Below are 21,237 nucleotides of genomic sequence, written 5' to 3'. Positions count from 1 at the left end.
ACAACAGACCAGCGGCTGTTCTCTTGAAAGCCTGTTATTACAGAATTACACTGTTTTCCAGATGACTAATATTTCTCAAACTTGCCATGATTTTCATTCTTTAAGAATGATTCCTTTTCATTTCCCTCATAACCAGTGACTGAGTCTTCTTCCGGCATCTACGCGTCATGAATGTTACCAGTACCTGAGAGTAGCATCAAGTGGTGTCACTGGCACCAGCTACCACCGTCATCTAGTGTCAGTGGCAACAAGTGCGATCATCATCTGGGTCTTTACCTTCAATGGTTCTCACTCCAGCTCAACTATCATTGTTGACAGGTATAAACATTTTTAATTGTTTCCCATCTTATAGATGTTACGTCACCATGTTTCTTACTTTCCTCAGGTATCACATCACCAGAAGTGTTATCTCCGCAAAGTGACACCATGGCCAGGGCTGTAACGTTCACCAGGCATCATCTAATCAGTTGTGTCACGTTTCACCTGCTGTTTCATCTTCTCAAGTTGCTGGAAGCACACTCACTATTTCCACCGTCGTCGGGAACGGCATCCTCAGGAATATCACCATCTTCAGTTGTGTCTTCAAAATATAGAGGCGTTCTACTACCATCATGTCACCATAACCAGGTGTTGCATCCAAACCATGAACCATTAACACCTTGTGAACCACTAAAATAACATGAGTACCCTTTGACCTACTATCATAAAGCGAGCTCCCGATTAAAGGGATGTAATTTCATCAATTTCATCACCTTAACCATTTCACGATCGCCAGCTGAACCAACATTACCCTTGTCTTTTTCATCAGGTATGTCAGTTTAACCCGAAGGTACACATCTACACATCACCCAGTTTATGCCCAACTGGTTTGGCATAAATGTTGACACGACCTCAGTGAAGCGGTGTTTAAATCTGGGACTAAAACCACATTTTACAGCAGTAGCATTATCGTCAACCAAGTTGTCTCTTGTCTGGAACTGGAATTGGATCTTCTTTTCTCTATGTACGTACCACCATACCCTATATTCAGTCAAAGATGATCTGGTATTTCTTGCCTAACATTACGTCCCACAGATTACAAGTTGGTAATATATAATCTTCAATGAAGAACAGACAAATATCATGTAATCTGAAAAAATTTTTCCATGAAGAGCATACTGAGGGGAACATCTGGGTAGACAGAGTACTTACAGAAAGCACTGAGGGTGGACAAGAGGCGACCAGACCAGCTTCTCAAGAGCAAGCGTCAGGAATGTAGCAAAAACTCTTCAGTTTCACGGGCGACTCTTGCTCGCCTGTGAACCGCAGGTCTGGACGGATCACCCCAGTCCTGGACAATATCATTCTCCATTCCTCACCATAGAAATGAAATGAAAAATGTTTCCTCATAAGCTTAAAAAAATTTAAATGTTTCTCCCACCTCCACTGTTATGATGGAAAGTGCATGGGATTTAAAGATTAACCCATGTCATCATGAATTATATACAAGAATCCGACGTTCGTCACCGGTTATATACTAAGCGAGAATTTTGATCAATGACAGTTACATCTCTGTTGGTGAGACATGATTCTTCAACATATTCATCCTGGAGCTGTACCGGTTATTAGTCCACAAGTCTTAAGCACTGTTATAATTCAAAAATGAATCTTTAATTAAAACCGTTTCTTCACTCATCGAGTTTCCATGTAATTCAATAAAGTTTCACTGTATACACAAAGGTTCAGCACATTGAAGAGTCTGCTTGTGTTCAGAAGAGTCTGGAGTGCAAGAATCCTTGACGACTTCACTATCGTCAATAAGACATCATGGATGAGTCCTGGATGTGTCCACTTGGTCAAGAACACAGAGCTCGACCACCTTCATGGTCCGCCTCATTGTTTACCAACACAGCCACCAACATATAGAACAAAAAATATTTCCATTACGAGCTGGAATGACGGTAGAATTAGACAGCAGATTCCCGCCTCAACCTCAAACATAACTACTTACATTAATAACAAAAAGATCCTAAGGTTTGTGGGAACAGTAAACGGAGTCATTATGGGATTGTCGAGGATGGAGGCGGGAAGCGTATCTCACACCAAGGTATAAAGTAATGAACAGTACACTAACTTACAACACTTCCTGTTTTCAGTTTTTGGCTTCTTTCTTCGTCTACAAGTATCAGTTTAATGTTTTGTAGCACTTCAATATCCTTTTTTAATTTTTCATATAGACTGTTGTTCATATATAGATCACTTTCATTAAGTTGTTTAAACGAATTTAAGGAAAAATTTTTTATCAGTTTGAGCTTCCCATTACATGTATTACCTTTGACATTTCACTGAATGTTCTCAAAAATACGGCATACGGATAATCACCGGGAGTGGAATGGAAGCTATGAAATGGAATTTCTCACACAAGAAAAACAGAAAACGGCAGATGTTATTTCCTACTCGAAGAAATGTCCTTTTTTGTAGTAGGAACATTGGCAAATCAGTAGCCAACATTGATGCCACTGGGGAAGGTGGCCTAGCAGAATATGGCTGTTCCTGTGGCGGGGGCGACGTAGCTCAGGAGGATCAGGTGCCAGTGGAGACAACTAGGTTCGTGAAGCACAGGAGGAGCAGCTGCTGCCACACCAGGAAGGAGATGAGGGTGAGGCTGGCAGCTTCGGCTGTCAAGCCACTGCTGCCTGAACCCAACCGCTGGATGGCTGCTGTCTTGTCGCCTGAGGTTAGAAGGGGAAACGAATGTTACCCACAACCATATATTTCATGACTGCTGATAGTACCTTGAATAGTGATGATGGATGTCAATGGCATAGTGATGATGATGGTTACAAGTAGCATAAGCGATGATGATGGATGCTACAGACATTGGTAATGATGGTTGTCAAGGAAGAAGATATGTGTGATGTTTGCCAATACCTTTAACAGTAATGACGGGAACATGTGACACAGACAATAATGACGGGAACATGTGACACAGACAGTAATGCCGGGAACATGTGACACAGACAGAAATGACGGGAACATGTGACACAGACAGTAATGACGGGAACATGTGACAGAGACAGTAATGACGGGAACATGTGACACAGACAGTGATGACGGGAACATGTGACACAGACAGTGATGACGGGAACATGTGACACAAACAGTGATGACAGGAACATGTGACACAGACAGTAATGACGGGAACATGTGACACAGACAGTAATGACGGGAACATGTGACACAGACAGTAGTGACGGGAACATGTGACACAGACAGTGATGACGGGAACATGTGACACAGACAGTGATGACGGGAACATGTGACACAGACAGTGATGACGGGAACATGTGACACAGACAGTGATGACGGGAACATGTGACACACACTGATGACGGATGCCACTGACAAAGTCAGTGATGGTGGATATGTCACACTGACGACAGTTGTCAGGAACAAGGAAGTAAAGAATGCAGTCAATGATAGCCTCAGAGATAACACCCAGGTATGGGTACAAGTGCCACAGGTGATGATTATGAATGCAGGTACCAGTGACTGTGGTAACAGGTACCAGGTCGATGCCTGTATCACTAACATAACATTGGAATGTCATTACCATGGAGTAAAGATGGTGATCGTTGTGTTAGTAAGACCAACACTTATGACTGCTGCAAGTGTCATAAGTAATGATGATTGATGAAAACGGTATGAATGCAGTAAGTGTTATAAGTAAAGATGATGAGTGTCGGCAAACTGACTGCTGCAAGTGGCGTAAGTCATGACAATGGGTTTCAACAGCATGACTGTTGCAAGAAGCATAAGTAAAGATAATGGGAAAGTCGTATGACTTCTTAAAGTGGTATAAGTAATAATGGCGAATGACAATATTTTGACTGCTGCAATAGGTGTAAGTAATGACAATGGATAATAGTAGTAAGACTTTTGCAAGAGGTTTAAGTTATCATGATGGGTGACTTATATGACTGCTGCAAGCGCCTTCAGTAATGATGATGGATGACATTTATATAGACGTTGATAATAACGTGAAGTCTTCGATGCAATAAAAGATGAAGTGTTCCGTTGTAAGACAAGTAATGAAGGACAGTGGTTATGTAATGATGGCTTAAATTCTTCGTGGCATATATAGCGATGAGCGATTCCAGTAACGTATACGCTAAAGATGGCTTACTATATGAAGAACAATGATGGGTGTTAATATACCACATACCACATTGAAAAAGGAAATACAGAATAAGTGATATTACCTCAAAATAAATGATGAGTTCCAATCACACAAAATGTGATATGCACCAATATCGCTTGATGGAAAAAAATTCATGGGTGCCAAAATTACCAGTAAATTGATATTTGTCAAAATGACAAGAAACGTGATGGTTGTCACTAACAAAAGTGACGGTTGCCAGCATCAACAGCAATTTCAAGGACACCATCACCAGTAGAATGTTTTAAGTGGCAAAATCTAACATATGAATAAAAGGTTTTTCTTTTTAAGTGACAGAATCAGGATTTCGAATTGTTGCAAAATAAATGATGGGTGTCGCTACTATTAGATAAAATATGTAACGGATGCCAGTATCATACAAGCTTGGATGGTTAGCGATATTACAAAATATAATTATAACAAGTGCTAATATCATAGGAAAAATAATCATGATGTTTATCATCATAACAGATAATCACGATGAAGCAATTGCCTAAAATACGATGATTGCTGTTGCCAGCATAAACTGTGATGGTGTCTCTTCATAGAATAAACGATGCAGGTGGATGGATGTCAGAAACGTAAACAATGAAGATGAGTGCCAGAACATAAAACACAGATGTCAATAAAACATAGAAAAAAGGTTATGATTTCCAGTTATTATGACAGTCATGAGGGAAGAAACAAAAATAATAACTGCCCAATAGCATAAGGAATAATTATGGCTGCGAGTCACATAAAGATGACCAGTGTCATAAATAATCGAGATGGGAGGCAGTAATATAAACACTGATGATAAATGTCAAGAACAGAACCCGTAGATACGAATGCCAGGAATATAAACAGGACAGCTACCAACAACAGAGAGAATGATAACAGATGTGACACAGATAATGATAACGTCTGGCAATAACATAGATTGATGATAGTGGCTACCTCAGTTCTATAAGCCGTTCTATATTTACACACACACACACAAACACACGATCTCAAGCTCTTGTATTAGTTAACTCATTAGTATTAAGATCTCCATTTTATAATAGTTTAATATTTCAGCTGTGCATTTTCAATATACCGGTCATTACTATTATTATATTACTATCATCATTCATTTATCATCATTCATTTATCATATTCATTATACTTAATCGCCGTCTCCCGCGTTAGCGAGGTAGCGCAAGGAAACAGACGAGGAATGGCCCTGGGGATAGGAGAGAAAGAATACTTCCTACGTATTTCCAGCGTGTCGTAGAAGGCGACTAAAAGGGGGCGGGAGTGGGGGGCTGGAAATCCCCCTCCTTGTATCTAAATTTCTAAAAGGGGAATCATTATTATTATTATTATCACTATTACTACAGTTATTAGTACACAAACACAAACCTTACCACTGAGGACAGTGGTGACAGATGAACGTATCATTACCACTGATTATTTCCATGGGTGTGATGAGGAGTGATATATGTGGCTATCTGATAGCTACTGTGGAAATCATAACTCAATAGCTTGTTTCTATATAGCACTGGACATGGCATGGGGCAAAATATACCACAGTCATGGCCATTTCCGACGGCAGGATGAATAAAACTTTTAAGAAGAACGCAGAAGACATAAATTTGATTTCCTAAGATGTCTGTAGACCTGACTTGTAGGTGGAATTTTCATAAGAAGAAGGAAAGACGATAGAACGAAGCGAATTTTACAGTTTCGCTGTTTGAGGAGAGGACGTACCACAACAGTCAATCCTCGTCTGGCTGGTGACCCTCACAGAAACTATGGGAAACAGCACCAAGTCGCGCGCCGCGGATCTAAGCTTAAGTGCCTGGGACATGCGCATACAGTAAATGAGAGCAATATGTAATTTGCAATGATCAGTGAGTTTGCATCATACAATGAGACAATGAAGACGGGTATATGTGTCGTACAATGAACATTAGTGTGTGTGTGTGTGTGTGTGTGTGTGTGTGGATCATATAGTGATGACTGATGAATGTATCTTACAATGATATCTTACAATGTGTCATGTCATGCGATGATGACTGGTGTGTATCATGTACAGTGATAATAAGTCATCGGATAATACAATGGTAATCACTGTTATAACCACTACACAACCAAACTGAACAGCTTCATCAGTTTTGGACCTGTTGTGACGCTGATCACTGATCAAACCTGATTTGAAAGACACGCTAACATCACATACCATATGAGGGCCAGGCATCCGTACATGCACATCTGGACGGGCGGGTATGTAGGCAAATGAACAGACGACAGGAGATACGGATAGGAAGAAGGATATGTATGGAACGGAGGGAGAGACAAAGTAAATCAGAAAATACTTTTATATGTATGTTGGGCATCGATGATACTAGACTACAGTGGCTACAGAAGCATCAGGCGTCATTACGACGCAAACACTGACAACAGTGTTGAGTGTACTCCACCGTGATGATGAGCGTCATCAGGAGCTAATGATCCTTTGGACGCTATCTGTGATTATTGAGGAAAGTGATGTCTACGGAAATATAATTCCTGTAACATATAATCAATGATTAACACAAATGCTGAATACTCCCAATCGTAAAGATTAGTGATTTGTGATTTACAGAAACGGTGAAAATTCATGTTTGTATTACTGAAGGTTGTTAGGATTCCAACAACGTTAAAACGGTGTCAGTGAGGTGGTACTGATGATTAATTTGAATGACAGTGTAATGACTGACGTGTATTGTATCATTAATGATTTCTATGAATAGAATGATAGTTGTGTTTGGTGAGGCGCGATAAATGATAGCTTATGTGACTGAAATATGTTAGAGACATCATAAAGGATGAATCATGTGACGAAGGAAGATCACAGGAACGGATGAGAACGAATAAGTGATGAAACAATATAATAATATTATAACAATATAATACTATAATAGCGATGAGTGTTGAGACATGTCAGAAGCTGGCTGGTACGAATGACATGAGCTGTCATATCTAGCAGCTTAGATTGACGTACCTGATATGCTGTCTCTGACACATTACCAATTATGTGTCATTCACATCTATAGTAGTAAATTGATAAGTGGAATAAACAATGACAACTGGTGTAAATAGCGAAACAGGCAATGACGGCTGGTGCAAACCGTGAAATAAGTAATGAATACTGGTATAAACCATGCAATAAGTAATGACTGATGCAAGAGGCGTAATAAGCAATGACTTCTGGTGTTGTCATCCAGATAAATAATGATGTTGTGCGAATAACTAAATAAACAATAAGTGGTGTAAGCAAAAGTAAACATGATGAAGCCCGTGACACAAGGATAAGTTTCTGTTTGCCATCAAAAACGTCACCAGTGACGTACACATGAATGATTGGTCAAGTATATGGAATATCGATGTAATATTTTTACGAACGATATTTGAAAGTAACGCGAGCAGACTTTTGTGTCATAGAATGAAATAAATTTGGTTCCTGAAAGTGATATCGGCGAACATATCCATTATGTGTCATGAATACTGATGGTTGTTGTATTACGTAACCTCAGACACGTCTCTCAGGATCACAAACACTGATATTCAATGAGGCAAAAACGCTATATATACATGAGTGATAAAAGGGACGCAAACAGCGATAACTTGTTTAACGAATAGTGTATCTGTGACGTACCAGAGAAGACATATGGCATAAACAGGCGATCAAGGGAACATGAGAGATGAGCGATGTAAGGTCAGAGGAAATTACTTTACTATCGGAAAAGATAAACGTAACAGAAGAGATGATCAGAGCAACAGAATAAGATGAACTGTGAGACGTGAATGATTTCTGTTTACGTAAATGTTGGCTGCAGTAAGATGATCAAGCCAGCAGCTGGTGCTGTTGAACCAATACCCGATAACACTGTGAGGACGTTATGAGACATGTACCTACAGATGAGTACTACAGGCTCACGCACCAGCCATGCAGTCTACACGAGAATGTATAATTACTTCACCATATCTACGTTGCTCTCAGTAACCACAATGGGAGTGGAGGTAGCTTAGTCTACTGTTAATACCTACATGAGTAAACCTCTTTCACACAGTTAAGATTAAATGGCTGATAAATGTACCACAACTTTACCTTCTGAGACAAACACGTTGACGGAGGACGGCTTGATGTTGCTGGCTTTGCAACTGTAGTTGCCTGAGTCCTTGAGACTGGCGTTGCTAATGGTGAGGCGAGAGGTGGTGAGGTCCTGGTGATCCATGGTGACGGTGATGCCTCCGCGGGACTGGTCGTAATTGATCATCTTGTTGTTGTGGTACCAGAAGATGAACTGAGGCGGCATCAGGCTCTGTGGAGGTACACCATCTCTAGTACTCTGGCTCTCACCATAATGGAAGGTGTGTTACTGCTTAATGCATTATGTTTAGTAGCGCGCGCACACACACACACACACACACACACACACACACACACACACACACACACACACACGTACCTGACATAGGCTAGGGTGTGTGTATGTCTATGTGTAAATCTATACAATGTACATGTATATACAAGGTTAAAAGACGGAGCAACACGAGTGTATAACTCTCCCGTTACACAAAAATTCTAATAATAATCACACACACACACACACACACACACACACACACACACACACACAAACACACAAATACTGTAAAAATAATCAGAGAGCTAATAAATAATTATTTGCAAAGGAGAAACTGCTTAAGTGAGGGCAACATGGGGTCAGGAAAATGAGGTTTACGAAGCATTTTTAACAGATTTCTGTAAGAGAATGGGTCCCGTGTTAGACAACAGAAATAGATAGACAGATTGTCTTTTCCTGGACTCTTACATAGCGCTCAAGGACGTGCCACACAAGAGGTTGGCCATAATTGCTCGAATTTCAGGCAGGAATTCGGTAAACTCCTTCAATGTACAGAAAACTACCGCTGTGTAAGGGATCTAAGAAGATTTCATCAGTGGATCCTTCTGGAAGTGGGTTAAGGTTACCAGCTGAGTGCCGCAAGGCTCGGTCTTGGGACCGTTGCTCTTCGTGATCTGTATTAATGACTTTCCAAAAGGCACTGAACTCATGCCTAAATGTTTTTCAGATGTCAAGGTCACGAGAAAAGTAAAGAATGAAGAGGATCACACTGTCTTACGATGGCACTCTCAAGATCACGAGAAAAGTAAAGAATGAAGAGGATCACACTATCTTACGATGGCACTCTCAAGATCAAGAGAAAAGTAAAGAAAGAAGAGGATCACACACTCTTACAATGGCACTCACTTAAGATGACGAGAAAAGTAAAGAATGAAGAGGATCATACTATCTTACGATGGCACTCACGCAAGCTCCAGATCTAATGCACAGCTGATGAAATTCAACCCAGGTAAATGCAAAGAGATGTGCATGAGACAAAGGAAAAGCATTAGCATCTTTCCATTTGCCCCACATATTCGTAGCATCTTCCACAACGCCTTTTCTCACCCCTAAAATATTCTCTATGCACATCAATAAATACTGCACCACATACCACTCTTTCTCCAAGTCTAGAAAATTTTCTTCAAAGTGAAATACTGAGCCCACACACCTTATATCTTCCCTGATGCCTCAATGTTCCATCCAATTCTGATCTGTCCATGTAACCACCATCTCGAGAGATTCACCATTCTCCCATACATCCTACTAAGCACATTTACCAGAATTATGCGTCTGTAACTCAAGCATTCACATTTTTCTCTTTTGCTTTTATACAAGGTTAATAAACATGCATTCTGCCAGCCCTCGACTACATTACTTAACACTGCTACTACTACTACAACTACTACTACAACAACTACCACTACTTCTATTACTACTCCTACTACCACCACTACCACTGCCACTACTTCTACTACTAATACTAATACTGATAATCATAATACAATACTAATAACATGATATCTATTGTACAAAGTCGCCTGGAGTTTTACTAATACCAAAATATTTTTCCAGGACAAAGAAACACGGGTTAGACTTCCTCTGCAGCGAACGTCAGGGTGAAGGTTTCCGTGGCAGCAGCGTTATATTAGCATACGTCCGTGACGAGTCTGTCAATACCCTGCGTGTTGCTCCAACAGGAAATATTGACCTGCAACTTTTTTTTTTTTTACTCAGGAAATATGTTAGCGTGAGGTGTATTAATGTGTACACGTTCGGGTAAAGGCTGGGCAATTTCTGTGTTGCCTGAATAGCTGGGGGACACATAGTCATACATCTTCCGCTGTGTTGGACGTTTTATCTCTTGTCTGACGTTGTAGCTTCCCTGCTCGGTATCAGAGTACCATAATGAATTATATACTACAGTTTGGGGCAAGTATAGCATAGGTTTAACCTTATAGAGAGCTTAAATCTTAATGGAAAGGTAAGGGAGCTGAGTGAGCGTCTCTGCCTGAGAAAGATTCAGATAAGTTTGCATCTCGTGTCATCGACCAGTGGCGTGGTAATGACAGGCGTTACTCAGAACAGACGTAGTTTTTTTTTTTTTCTTTTCTTCTTTACCTAGACATGATATACACGAGTGTTTTTACTGTGGCGACCGTGTTATATAGTCTGGAGGTGCCTTGGACCAGTCAGGTGCAGGAAAAATAATGATTTGGAGCATTCAGGTACAGTATGGTTTATAGAAACATACTGAAAAGTGATGCTAGGTATCATGGTGGTCAGGCTCAACCGTCCTCTTGTAGCTCAGAGTTCCTGGTGGGTTAAATTCAGATATCAGAACCTTCCTTGTCACCGTCACAAACAGTTTAGTGGTTCAACCATAGGTTCGGATGCCAATCATAAATACTGGAAACGTATGTAGTAGGTCATTTTTCTTTAGGTTAAATTCAGATACTTTCATTATGTTCACTTCCTTCCAGAAAGTAAAATCAGGGAGTATGCACACCTCTGTATGTATGTGTCTTACTGTGTCACACTTGCTCTGCTCGCTATACCACTGATGCCTCGCTCCTCCTGCCATCATAACCAGCCTGTGTGTGTGTGTGTGTGTGTCGTACTGGGTCAACTTGGTCTGCTCGCTCTGCCGCTGATGCCTTGCTCTCCTTGACATCATAATTTCTTAACTGAGTCATGGTTTTCTCGTGTTATTAAACTCGTCTCCGTCTTTGCAGACACGTATACCATATTAATGTTTTGTTGATAGGCTTAGATGGGTGTGATGCTTCGTTAGATAAGAGACATGCAGCTCACATATCAACAAAACTTTCCTCATATCTGTTCTCCTTCAAAGGGGTGTTTGTTGAAACTGATGACAGACATTTTCTGCCGTTTTTAATCGCTGATAATAATAACAATAATAATGATTACGATAAAGATAATAATAGTAATGATAATAATAATAATAATAGTAATAATTGTCATTATTACTATTATTATAAACATTAACCTCTCCCACACCCTCCTTAATGTACCCAAGACCATATTTCCTTCCACCTTATGACTCACTTGAGCCCTCATGGTTCCATCCGGTGCCCCGTCCACTCCCAAGTACCTAAAGTTCTCCACATCTTCCATCCCCCCACCCACCATTTAAGCTTACGCTTATCCTGTCTAACTTTCCTGAGGTACTTCATTAACTTACTTTTGTTCACTTGACCCCTAACCTTCTCCTTTCAGACGTTCTCCAACACTCTCAACAGCTTCTTGAAAAGTATGTGGCTGTTTGGGTAAAGATGGTATGTTTAAAGACGTGTTGGATAGAAAGTGGTATGAGGCAGGTTGATCATGTGAGGAATGACAGTGTAAGTGAATATAGCAGCAAGAGCTGACCGAGATGCGCTGAAGTGTTGCGGACAAATGGAGAGGATGAGCAAAAGAAAACTCACGAAGAGGACCTACCCATCAGAAATGGAAAGAACAAGGGTGAAGGAGTGAACAAGAAGAAGCTGGAGGGATGTAACGCAAGAAGCTTTCGAACTGAAAACCTGTACAGTTAGAAATGCGAAGGGCTCACATTTGATAGACTTAACTGGGTCGATGTGATGTATGAGGGGAGCGTGTCGTAAGTGGGCTGAATCAGGATATATGAAGCGATCAAGGTAAACCATGGAGCAGCGTTTGGGGCTTTGTTGTGGATGTCAAGCTATGATTTCGGTCCATTAAGCAAGTGGGCAAGTGAGGCCGTTTCTTGTTTTCTCTTGATGTTACCTGGCTAAGGCGGTGGACCAGCTAGATATAAACTACGAATATTATCATCATGAACGGCTGATCGTGGAGGAAGAATTGACAAAGAAGTGAAAACAAGTCGGATGTTACGTGGAAAAGTTGTAAAGACTTGGCTATTAGACCATCATGATATGTTGAGCCATGAGATCCACCAGGCGGCAACAAGATAGTTCTAACAGGTGTAATGTTGAGTCTGCCGCGGTGTCCATTTTTGATTTATGTGCTGCGGGCCCTTTGTTTGTAATGTATGGCTTATAGTGTGGTGTATTGGGCCACACATGAGGATGGTGCTAATGACTGCCATGCACCTGGAGCGAATGATTCTCTAAAGAGTAGTGGCCACTGTTATGTACTTGCGGTAATACAGGTTTAAGTAATGAAACTGTAAGGAAAAGATAAGCTAGACTCATGAATTCCAGCCTGGCCTACTGTTGGCTTACTGAAGAGCTAAAATTATGTTTGTAGGTTGAGGATCTACATAGAAGAATAGGAGACTACGAGCGAAGTTTGAAACTAGGAAAGGTAGAATATCATAAAGATAAAAGAATAGTGTAGAATGGCATGATGAAGGATGAGATGAAAGGAAGAATAGGTTACCTCTATTTAAGATGGTCTGAAATGTGAATTGATACCTGGACAACTTATGTCTTCAACGCGAGAGACGTATTTGAGTCCATAAGTGTAGGTAATATTGTGACTAATAAGAATTAAAAAATGAGATTTCTGATAGTGTGTGTTTGTGTGTGATACAATCCGTCTCGGTGAAGGGAATCGAGAATACTGAAGAAACATGATGACAAGTGGTGAAGTTGAACTGTTAAGTGAGGAACTTGCTCTAGCTGTACATCAGATTTTACAAAATTATACTATGTGTTTGTCGGAAGCAAACGCGATATCCACACAACTCTGGCATCAATCACGCGGCTCAGGAATGGATATAAAGTAATGCTTAGGCCAACAGGAGAGAGGCACTGGTTTGGTATTCAGAATTCTTGTAATTTGGTTTGGGGAGAAGAGAATATGTGGCTGCGTGGTGTGCAGATGGTAGGGGACCAAAGAGTATAGGTGTTCGGACCCCTCGCCCTGCGGCATGAGGGTGTAGAACGAAATATAATTTTGTCGTGTTGGCTGGGGACGACACTGAGGCGCAGGGAACACAGGAATATGTCTTCCTGAACTACAGCCGCAGGAAAAGATTTACTCGTGTGAAATTCGTATATTTCATTTTGATTATATATGTAAAATGTAGGGAAAGAAAGCTTTGTTAAATATCAGGAAAGTGACGAATTCATTGAAGAGTTCGTCAGCGATTGAAGAACTTCCTAACACAACAACTATCTGCACCTTACCCCTATTTCCTGACGTACTTACAGTCTGTATCTCATCCATATTCCCTGACACATGAACTGTCTCTACCTAACTCATACTTGTCTCGCTGTAGACACAAATCATATTAAGAGCTATGATAATATATCTGCCATTAATATGGTATCTATTCCCATAATGTGGGGTTTCCAAGAAAGAGTGGATTTTACAATAATACCAGATATGTTCATTGACACAAAAGGTGGAATTACAGACGAAAGTTGTCAGAAGTTTTCAATAAAGAGATGGGTAGAAATTGGGCCTTAGAAGCAATAAATTTAAGATTTTGTGCACACCACTAGGATATCCTGTCCAAGTTTGAGTATATTGAGGAAACTGTATCAAGACGAGATGCAGATCGAGTGAGAGAAGAGGGAGCAGAATTGAAGGATGTGGATGACTGCAGTGTTGAGTTGTCAGCGTATGAGTGCACTGGATTATTTGGTGAATATAAGGAGAAAAAGTGTAGGGAACAGGACAGAACCTCGAGGGACACCGCACAAACACCAATAATCACCCATTTCTCTCAATCCACCTTCTATTTTACCCACATCAGTCTAAAGCTTCCTTCCCTACACCCTTTAACAAATTCCCACACCTTGTGCTTAATTGGTAGTGTTACCTCTTCCTTGGCTCTTGCCCACCCTCAACCTCCTGACTTTGCCCCTTAGATATTTCCAAATCATTTTTCTCTACCCTTGAGCTCTGTTTCACTCATAGCCAGAACATCCAGGTTCCTCTCTCATTATGGTTACATTCATGCACATTTAGAAACATCCAGCCAAAGCTTTCGGGGAAAATGAGCATTCTTCATCTGCTTTCTTCTTTTGTTCCATCCAATAAAACTGATAAAACGATGTGTGGGGTGTGGAGGCAAAAACCCCGCTCCAGCCCCTCTTGTTCGCCTTCTACCACACGCAGGAAACAAGGAGGTAGAATATTTTCTCCCAAACCTTGGGGTACCCCAAGTATATATATATATATATATATATATATATATATATATATATATATATATATATATATATATATATATATACATATATATATATTATCCCTGGGGATAGGGGAGAAAGAATATTTCCCACGTATTCCCTGCGTGTCGTAGAAGGCGACTAAAAGGGGAGGGAGCGGGGGGGCTGGAAATCCTCCCAATTCGTTTTTCTTTAATTTTCCAAAAGAGGGTACAGAGAAGGAGGCCAGGTGAGGATATTCCCTCGGAGGCCCAGCCCTCTGTTCTTAACGCCACCTTGCTAACGCGGGAAATGGCGAATAGTTTGAAAGATATATATATATATATATATATATATATATATATATATATATATATATATATATATATATATATATATATATATTTATATATATACGTGTACGTGTAGGAAGAGAGGAAAGTGATTGGTTCTCAGTGAATGTAGGTTTGCGGCAGGGGTGTGTGATGTTACCATGGTTCTTTAATTTGTTTATGGATGGGGTTGTTAGGGAGGTGAATGCAAGAGTTTTGGAAAGAGGGGCAAGTATGAAGTCTGTTGGGGATGAGAGAGCTCGGGAAGTGAGTCAGTTGGTGTTAGCTGATGATACAGCGCTGGTGGCTGATTCATGTGAGAAACTGCAGAACCTGGTGACTGAGTTTGGTAAAGTGTGTGAAAGAAGAAAGTTAAGAGTAAATGTGAATAAGAGCAAGGTTATTAGGTACAGTAGGGTTGAGGGTCAAGTCAATTGGGAGGTAAGTTTGAATGGAGAAAAACTAGAAGAGGTGAAGTGTTTTAGATATCTGGGAGTGGATCTGGCAGCGGATGGAACCATGGAAGCGGAAGTGGATCATAGGATGGGGGAGGGGGCGAAAATTCTGGGAGCCTTGAAGAATGTGTGGAAGTCGAGAACATTATCTCGGAAAGCAAAAATGGGTATGTTTGAAGGAATAGTGGTTCCAACAATGTTGTATGATTGCGAGGCGTGGGCTATGGATAGAGTTGTGCGCAGGAGGATGGATGTGCTGGAAATGAGATGTTTGAGGACAATGTGTGGTGTGAGGTGGTTTGATCGAGTAAGTAACGTAATGGTAAGAGAGATGTGTGGAAATAAAAAGAGCGTGGTTGAGAGAGTAGAAGAGGGTGTTTTGAAATGGTTTGGGCACATGGAGAGAATAAGTGAGGAAAGATTGACCAAGAGGATATATGTGTCGGAGGTGGAGGGAACGAGGAGAAGTGGGAGACCAAATTGGAGGTGGAAAGATGGAGTGAAAAAGATTTTGTGTGATCGGGGCCTGAACATGCAGGAGGGTGAAAGGAGGGCAGGGAATAGAGTGAATTGGATCGATGTGGTATACCGGGGTTGACGTGCTGTCAGTGGGTTGCATCAGGGCATGTGAAGCGTCTGGGGTAAACCATGGAAAGCTGTGTAGGTATGTATATTTGCGTGTGTGGACGTATGTATATACATGTGTATGGGGGTGGGTTGGGCCATTTCTTTCGTCTGTTTCCTTGCGCTACCTCGCAAACGCGGGAGACAGCGACAAAGCAAAAGAAAAAAAGAAATATATATATATATATATATATATATATATATATATCTTTATTTTCTATTTATACTTTGACGGTGTCTCCCACGTTAGCGATGTAGCGCAAAGAAACAGACGAAAGAATGGCCCAACCCACTCACATACACATGTATATACATAAACGCCCACACACGCACATATACATACCTATACAATTCAAAGTATACACACATAAATACACAGACATATACATATATACACATGTACTTATTCATACATGCTACCTTCATCCATTCCCGACGAGATCCGGCCATACATGAAATGACACCCCCCTACCCCCGCATGCGCGCGAGGTAGCGCTAGGAAAAGACAACAAACGCCGCATTCGTTCACACTCAGTCTCTAGCTGTCATGTCTAATGCACCGAAACCACATCTCCCTTTCCACATCCAGGCCCCACAAAACTTTCCATGGTTTACCCCAGACGCTTCACATGCCCTGGTTCAATCCTTGACAGCACGTCGACCCCGGTATACCATATCATTCCAATTCACTCTATTCCTTGCACGCCTTTCACCCTCCTGTATGCTCAGGCCCCGATCGCTCAAAATCTTTTTCACTTCATCCTTCGACCTCCAATTTGGTCTCCCACTTCTCGTTCCCTCCACCTCTGACACATATATCCTCTATGTCAATCTTTCCTCTCATTCTCTCCATGTGACCAAACCATTTCAATACACCCTCTTCTGCTCTCTCAACCACACTCTTTTTATTACCACACATCTATCTAACCCTTTCATTACTTACTCGATCAAACCACCTCACACCACATATTGTCCTCAAACATCTCATTTTCAACACATCCACCCTCCTCCGCACAAACCCATCTATCACCCATGCCTCATAACCATATAACATTGTTGGAACCACTATTTCTACCCATTTTTGCTCTCCGAGATAACGTTCTCGCTTTCCACACATTCTTCAACGCTTCCAGCATTTTCGCTCCCACCCCCACCCCCACCCTGTGACTCACTGACGCTTCCATGGTTCCACCCACAGCCAAATCCACTCCTAGATATCTAAACCACTTCACTTCCCCCAGTTTTTCTCCATTCAAACTTACCTCACTATTTACTTGTCCCTTAGCCCTACTGAACCTAATAACCTTGCTCTTTTTCAGATATACTCTCAGCTTTCTTTCACGCACTTTACCAAACTCGGTCACCAGCTTCTGCAGTTTCTCACCCGAATTAGCCACCAATGCTGTATCATCAGCAAACAACAGCTGACTCGCTTCCCAAACCCTTTCATCCACAACAGACCGCATACTTGCCCCTCTCTCTAAAACTCTTGTATTCACCTCCCTAACAACCCCATCCATAAACAAATTAAACAGCCATGGAGACATCACACACCCCTGCCACAAACCGACATTCACTGAGAACCAATCACTTTCCTATATTTCTACTCTCACACATGCTTTACATCCTCGATAAAACCTTTTCATTGCTTCTAGTAACTTACTTTCCACACCAAATACTCTTAATACCTTCCATAGAACATCTCTATCAACTCTATCATATGACTTCTCCAGATCCATAAATGCTACATATAGATCCATCTGCTTTTCTAAGTATTTCTCACATACATTCTTTAAAGCAAACATCTGATCTACACAGCCTCTCCCTCTTCTGAAACCACACTGCTCCTCCTCAATCTGGTGCTCTGTACATGCCTTGATCCTCTCGATCAATACCCTTCCATATAATTTCCCAGGAACACTCAACATACTTTTACCTCTGTAATTTGAACGCTCACCTTTATCCCCTTTGCCTTTGTACAATGACACTATAAATGCATTCCGCCAATCCTCAGGCACTCCACCATGAACCATACATACATTGAATACCGTTACCAACCAGTTAATAACAGAGTCACCCCCTTTTTTAATAAATTCCACAGCAATACCATCCAAACCCACCGCCTTGCCGGCTTCCATCTTCCGCAAAACTTTCACTACCTCTTCTCGGTTTACCAAATCATTCTCCCTGAACCTCTCAGTTCGCACACCAACTCAACCAAAAGACCCTATATCTGCCACTCTATCATCAAACATATTCAACAAACCTTCAAAATACTCACTCCATCTCCCTCTCACCTCACTACTACTAGTTATTACCCCACCATTTGCCCCCTTCACCGATGTTTCAATTTGTTCTCTTGTCTTACGCACTTTATATACCTCCTTCCAAGATATCTTTTTATTTTCCCTGAAATTCAATGATATTCTCTCACCCCAACTCTCATTTGCCTTCTTTTTCACCTCTTGCAATTTCTCTTGACCTCTTGCCTCTTGCTTTTTATACATCTCCCAGTCATTTTCACTATTTCCCTGCATAAATAGTCCAAATGCCTCTCTCTCTTCCCTTTCACTAACAATCTTACTTCTTCATCCCACCACTCACTACCTTATACATATACACATCTATTGTTAGTAAAAATGTTCACGACAGAGACTACAATATAGTAAATCAGGCTAAGAATCGTGTTAATTTTCATATATTTACCAAAGTCTAAAATGCAAATTACAGGGTAGATATCTCCATCGTTATCCGTGGAAATATATTTATGAAAACGGTTCTAGATAAGGAATACTATTCTGATTGTAATAGTCTGGAAATCGACCGACTCTCGTGGGTACAGTAAATACAACACTAACGACCACCTGCCTCTTTCTGAGAATCATAAAGACAAGTGATTAGTGTATTCAGACTCTCTCTCTCTCTCCTCTCTCTCTCTCTCTCTCTCTCTCTCTCTCTCTCTCTCTCTCTCTCTCTCTCTCTCTCTCTCTCATCAGATTTACAGCCTACCACATTAACATACAAATGCTCGTCCCTCATCGAAATGGGCCTCGTAAGTCTGTCAAAATGTCCCTACGGCTCGTTTAATTTAGTCGTCAGCTACTCCAAATGAAAAACCATCTTTTGAGCGCTATGAAAAATTTCATTGACTGTCATTCCAGTGTTATTCAATATGATTTAGAGTATAAGATTTGAGTTTCTTCGTTTCGTTATCAGACCCACTGATAATTCCGTTAATAAACATACTCGCATAGTATAACCTTTACACATTTTTGTTAAGATCAGTAATATATATATATATATATATATATATATATATATATATATATATATATATATATATATATATATATATATATATATTATATATATATATATATATATATATATATATATATATATATATATATATATATATATATATATATATATATATCAATAATAATTTGACAATCACACTAGCCCGTGATAATTCATATGAAGGGTAAATCGCAATTCAGTAGGATTTCATATGTTTAGACAAATCTTACAATACACTACACATTTCATGAAGACGATCCCAACACCAGCACAAAGGCTTGTACATCCGCCATGCCAGAGTATACAATGAACTGGCTGTTTAAGAGAAAGTGGGTTGTGCCTTGTGGTTAAGGGAGGTTGTGTCAGGGTGGTTGGACTGGTCAGTGAGATGCGTGTTCAATAATTCTTGTGTTACCTTGTCTTGAGCATTCTATCATAATGATCTAGTTGATTATAGGATATATACTTTAAAGTTACGTGGGTATTGATAAACGTTATCAGTATTGAAAACTAAGACAAATTCAATGATATTACGGATAGCATAATCCGATGAGGGGTACCATGTGAATGGCTTGTTAAGGTCTACAGGATGATTGTTTTCTAGCAATTGTTTCGCATTGTTGTGGTCACCTCTACATCTCCCAGTTCTTGTTTTTCCCGTTTGGCAAACATATACATATTGACATGCTTTATATTTAATGGCGTAAACACTTCCAATTTGCTGATGATTTGGCTCACTTTTCGTTAAGGTCTTACCGAGAGCGTTATGTTGAAACCCAACATTAAGAGCACTGTTAATACTTGTCTTACTTTAGTTAAGTCAGTTGAGTTGGGCAACACCAAACGTTTAGATCTAACATCTTTTTTTACATTGTTCTTGTTAGATACATATAATGTGTTCCTGGCTTCCCGGTAAACCCTGTACACTAACCGCTTGGGATAACATAATTGCCTAAAAGTAAATCTTATATGGTTACACTGATGATTTTGTACGTCACATTTCGTTATACACGACTGTTTACATCTGAGTGTGAAGTCCACTCATCGTTCATGCATATGTGAACGTGATGCGTAAATGAGCAAATGAGTAAACAAGATGTGGAACGATCATGAGACAAGGAGAAGGAGACAGTCTTGAGGATACAGTAATGTTAACATAATCATTCTGGACCTGGATGAGGTCATATGATTGTTAATGTGCTCCCCTTTCCTGACAACGTCCCACCACTGACTGACACGTCTGGTTTGCATGTCATCAGACTACACGTTCATCATTTGATCCGGCTGCTGCTGCTGCTGCTGCTGCAGATAGAGTTCTTCATATATTATGCAAATTCTTTTTGAAATGGTCAACATATACAGCCACTTGCTGTACTTCAGGAGGTGACTAGCAGTGGACTTCTCATACCGTAGTGAAGTCACGAAACGCGTATACAGACCTTACCCTACGTGTGGTTAAGATTAGCTTTGTTTTAGGGATTCATGACCTGTTCTAACTGTTCATAACCAAAAGAAAAAAAAATAACCACTTAAAGGCGTAGCAAAAGGCAGTTTTTTCTTTTCTTTTCTTTCCTTTTTTTATGAGAACTTCGCGCTCTCCCTTGGGCTGGGGGATTATCCTTCCTTGTTTAAAGTAGTCTGAGACCCGACTTCTTAGCCGCTAGCGAGTCTAGTCCTGTTCCTGTATCTACTTCCTTCATCATTTTGCCGTACTGCCACCCGAAGGGGCAATCACGAAGTGCTCATGTATAACATGGCCCATATAGTGCGCCATCATATTCAACCTGGCCCGCCCTGCAAATGAGTTTGACA

At 40.6% G+C, this 21,237-nt stretch overlaps 1 protein-coding gene across 3 annotated transcripts in view; it reads right to left on the bottom strand.

Annotated features, from left to right (window-relative positions):
- Window positions 1-641: 641 nt before the first annotated feature.
- LOC139753336 (zwei Ig domain protein zig-8-like) overlaps window positions 642-21,237 on the bottom strand; it is a 240,388-nt gene continuing 219,792 nt past the window's right edge. The window contains exons 6-7 of one of the 3 annotated variants that reach the window (XM_071669687.1): window positions 8,310-8,523; window positions 642-2,711 (exon numbers count right to left, since the gene is read on the bottom strand). In XM_071669687.1, the coding sequence (XP_071525788.1) occupies window positions 2,563-2,711; window positions 8,310-8,523 (363 nt within the window). In that variant the 3' untranslated portion in view covers window positions 642-2,562. The remainder of the gene's footprint in view (window positions 2,712-8,309; window positions 8,524-21,237) is intronic. The other 2 variants (XM_071669688.1, XM_071669689.1) reach the window with 2 other exon arrangements.

Source organism: Panulirus ornatus, chromosome 14, assembly GCF_036320965.1.
Source record: "Panulirus ornatus isolate Po-2019 chromosome 14, ASM3632096v1, whole genome shotgun sequence".
In the NCBI taxonomy this organism is placed as follows: domain Eukaryota; kingdom Metazoa; phylum Arthropoda; class Malacostraca; order Decapoda; family Palinuridae; genus Panulirus; species Panulirus ornatus.
Note: the sequence above shows the minus strand (reverse complement) of the source record. Positions and strands in the feature narration are given on the sequence as shown.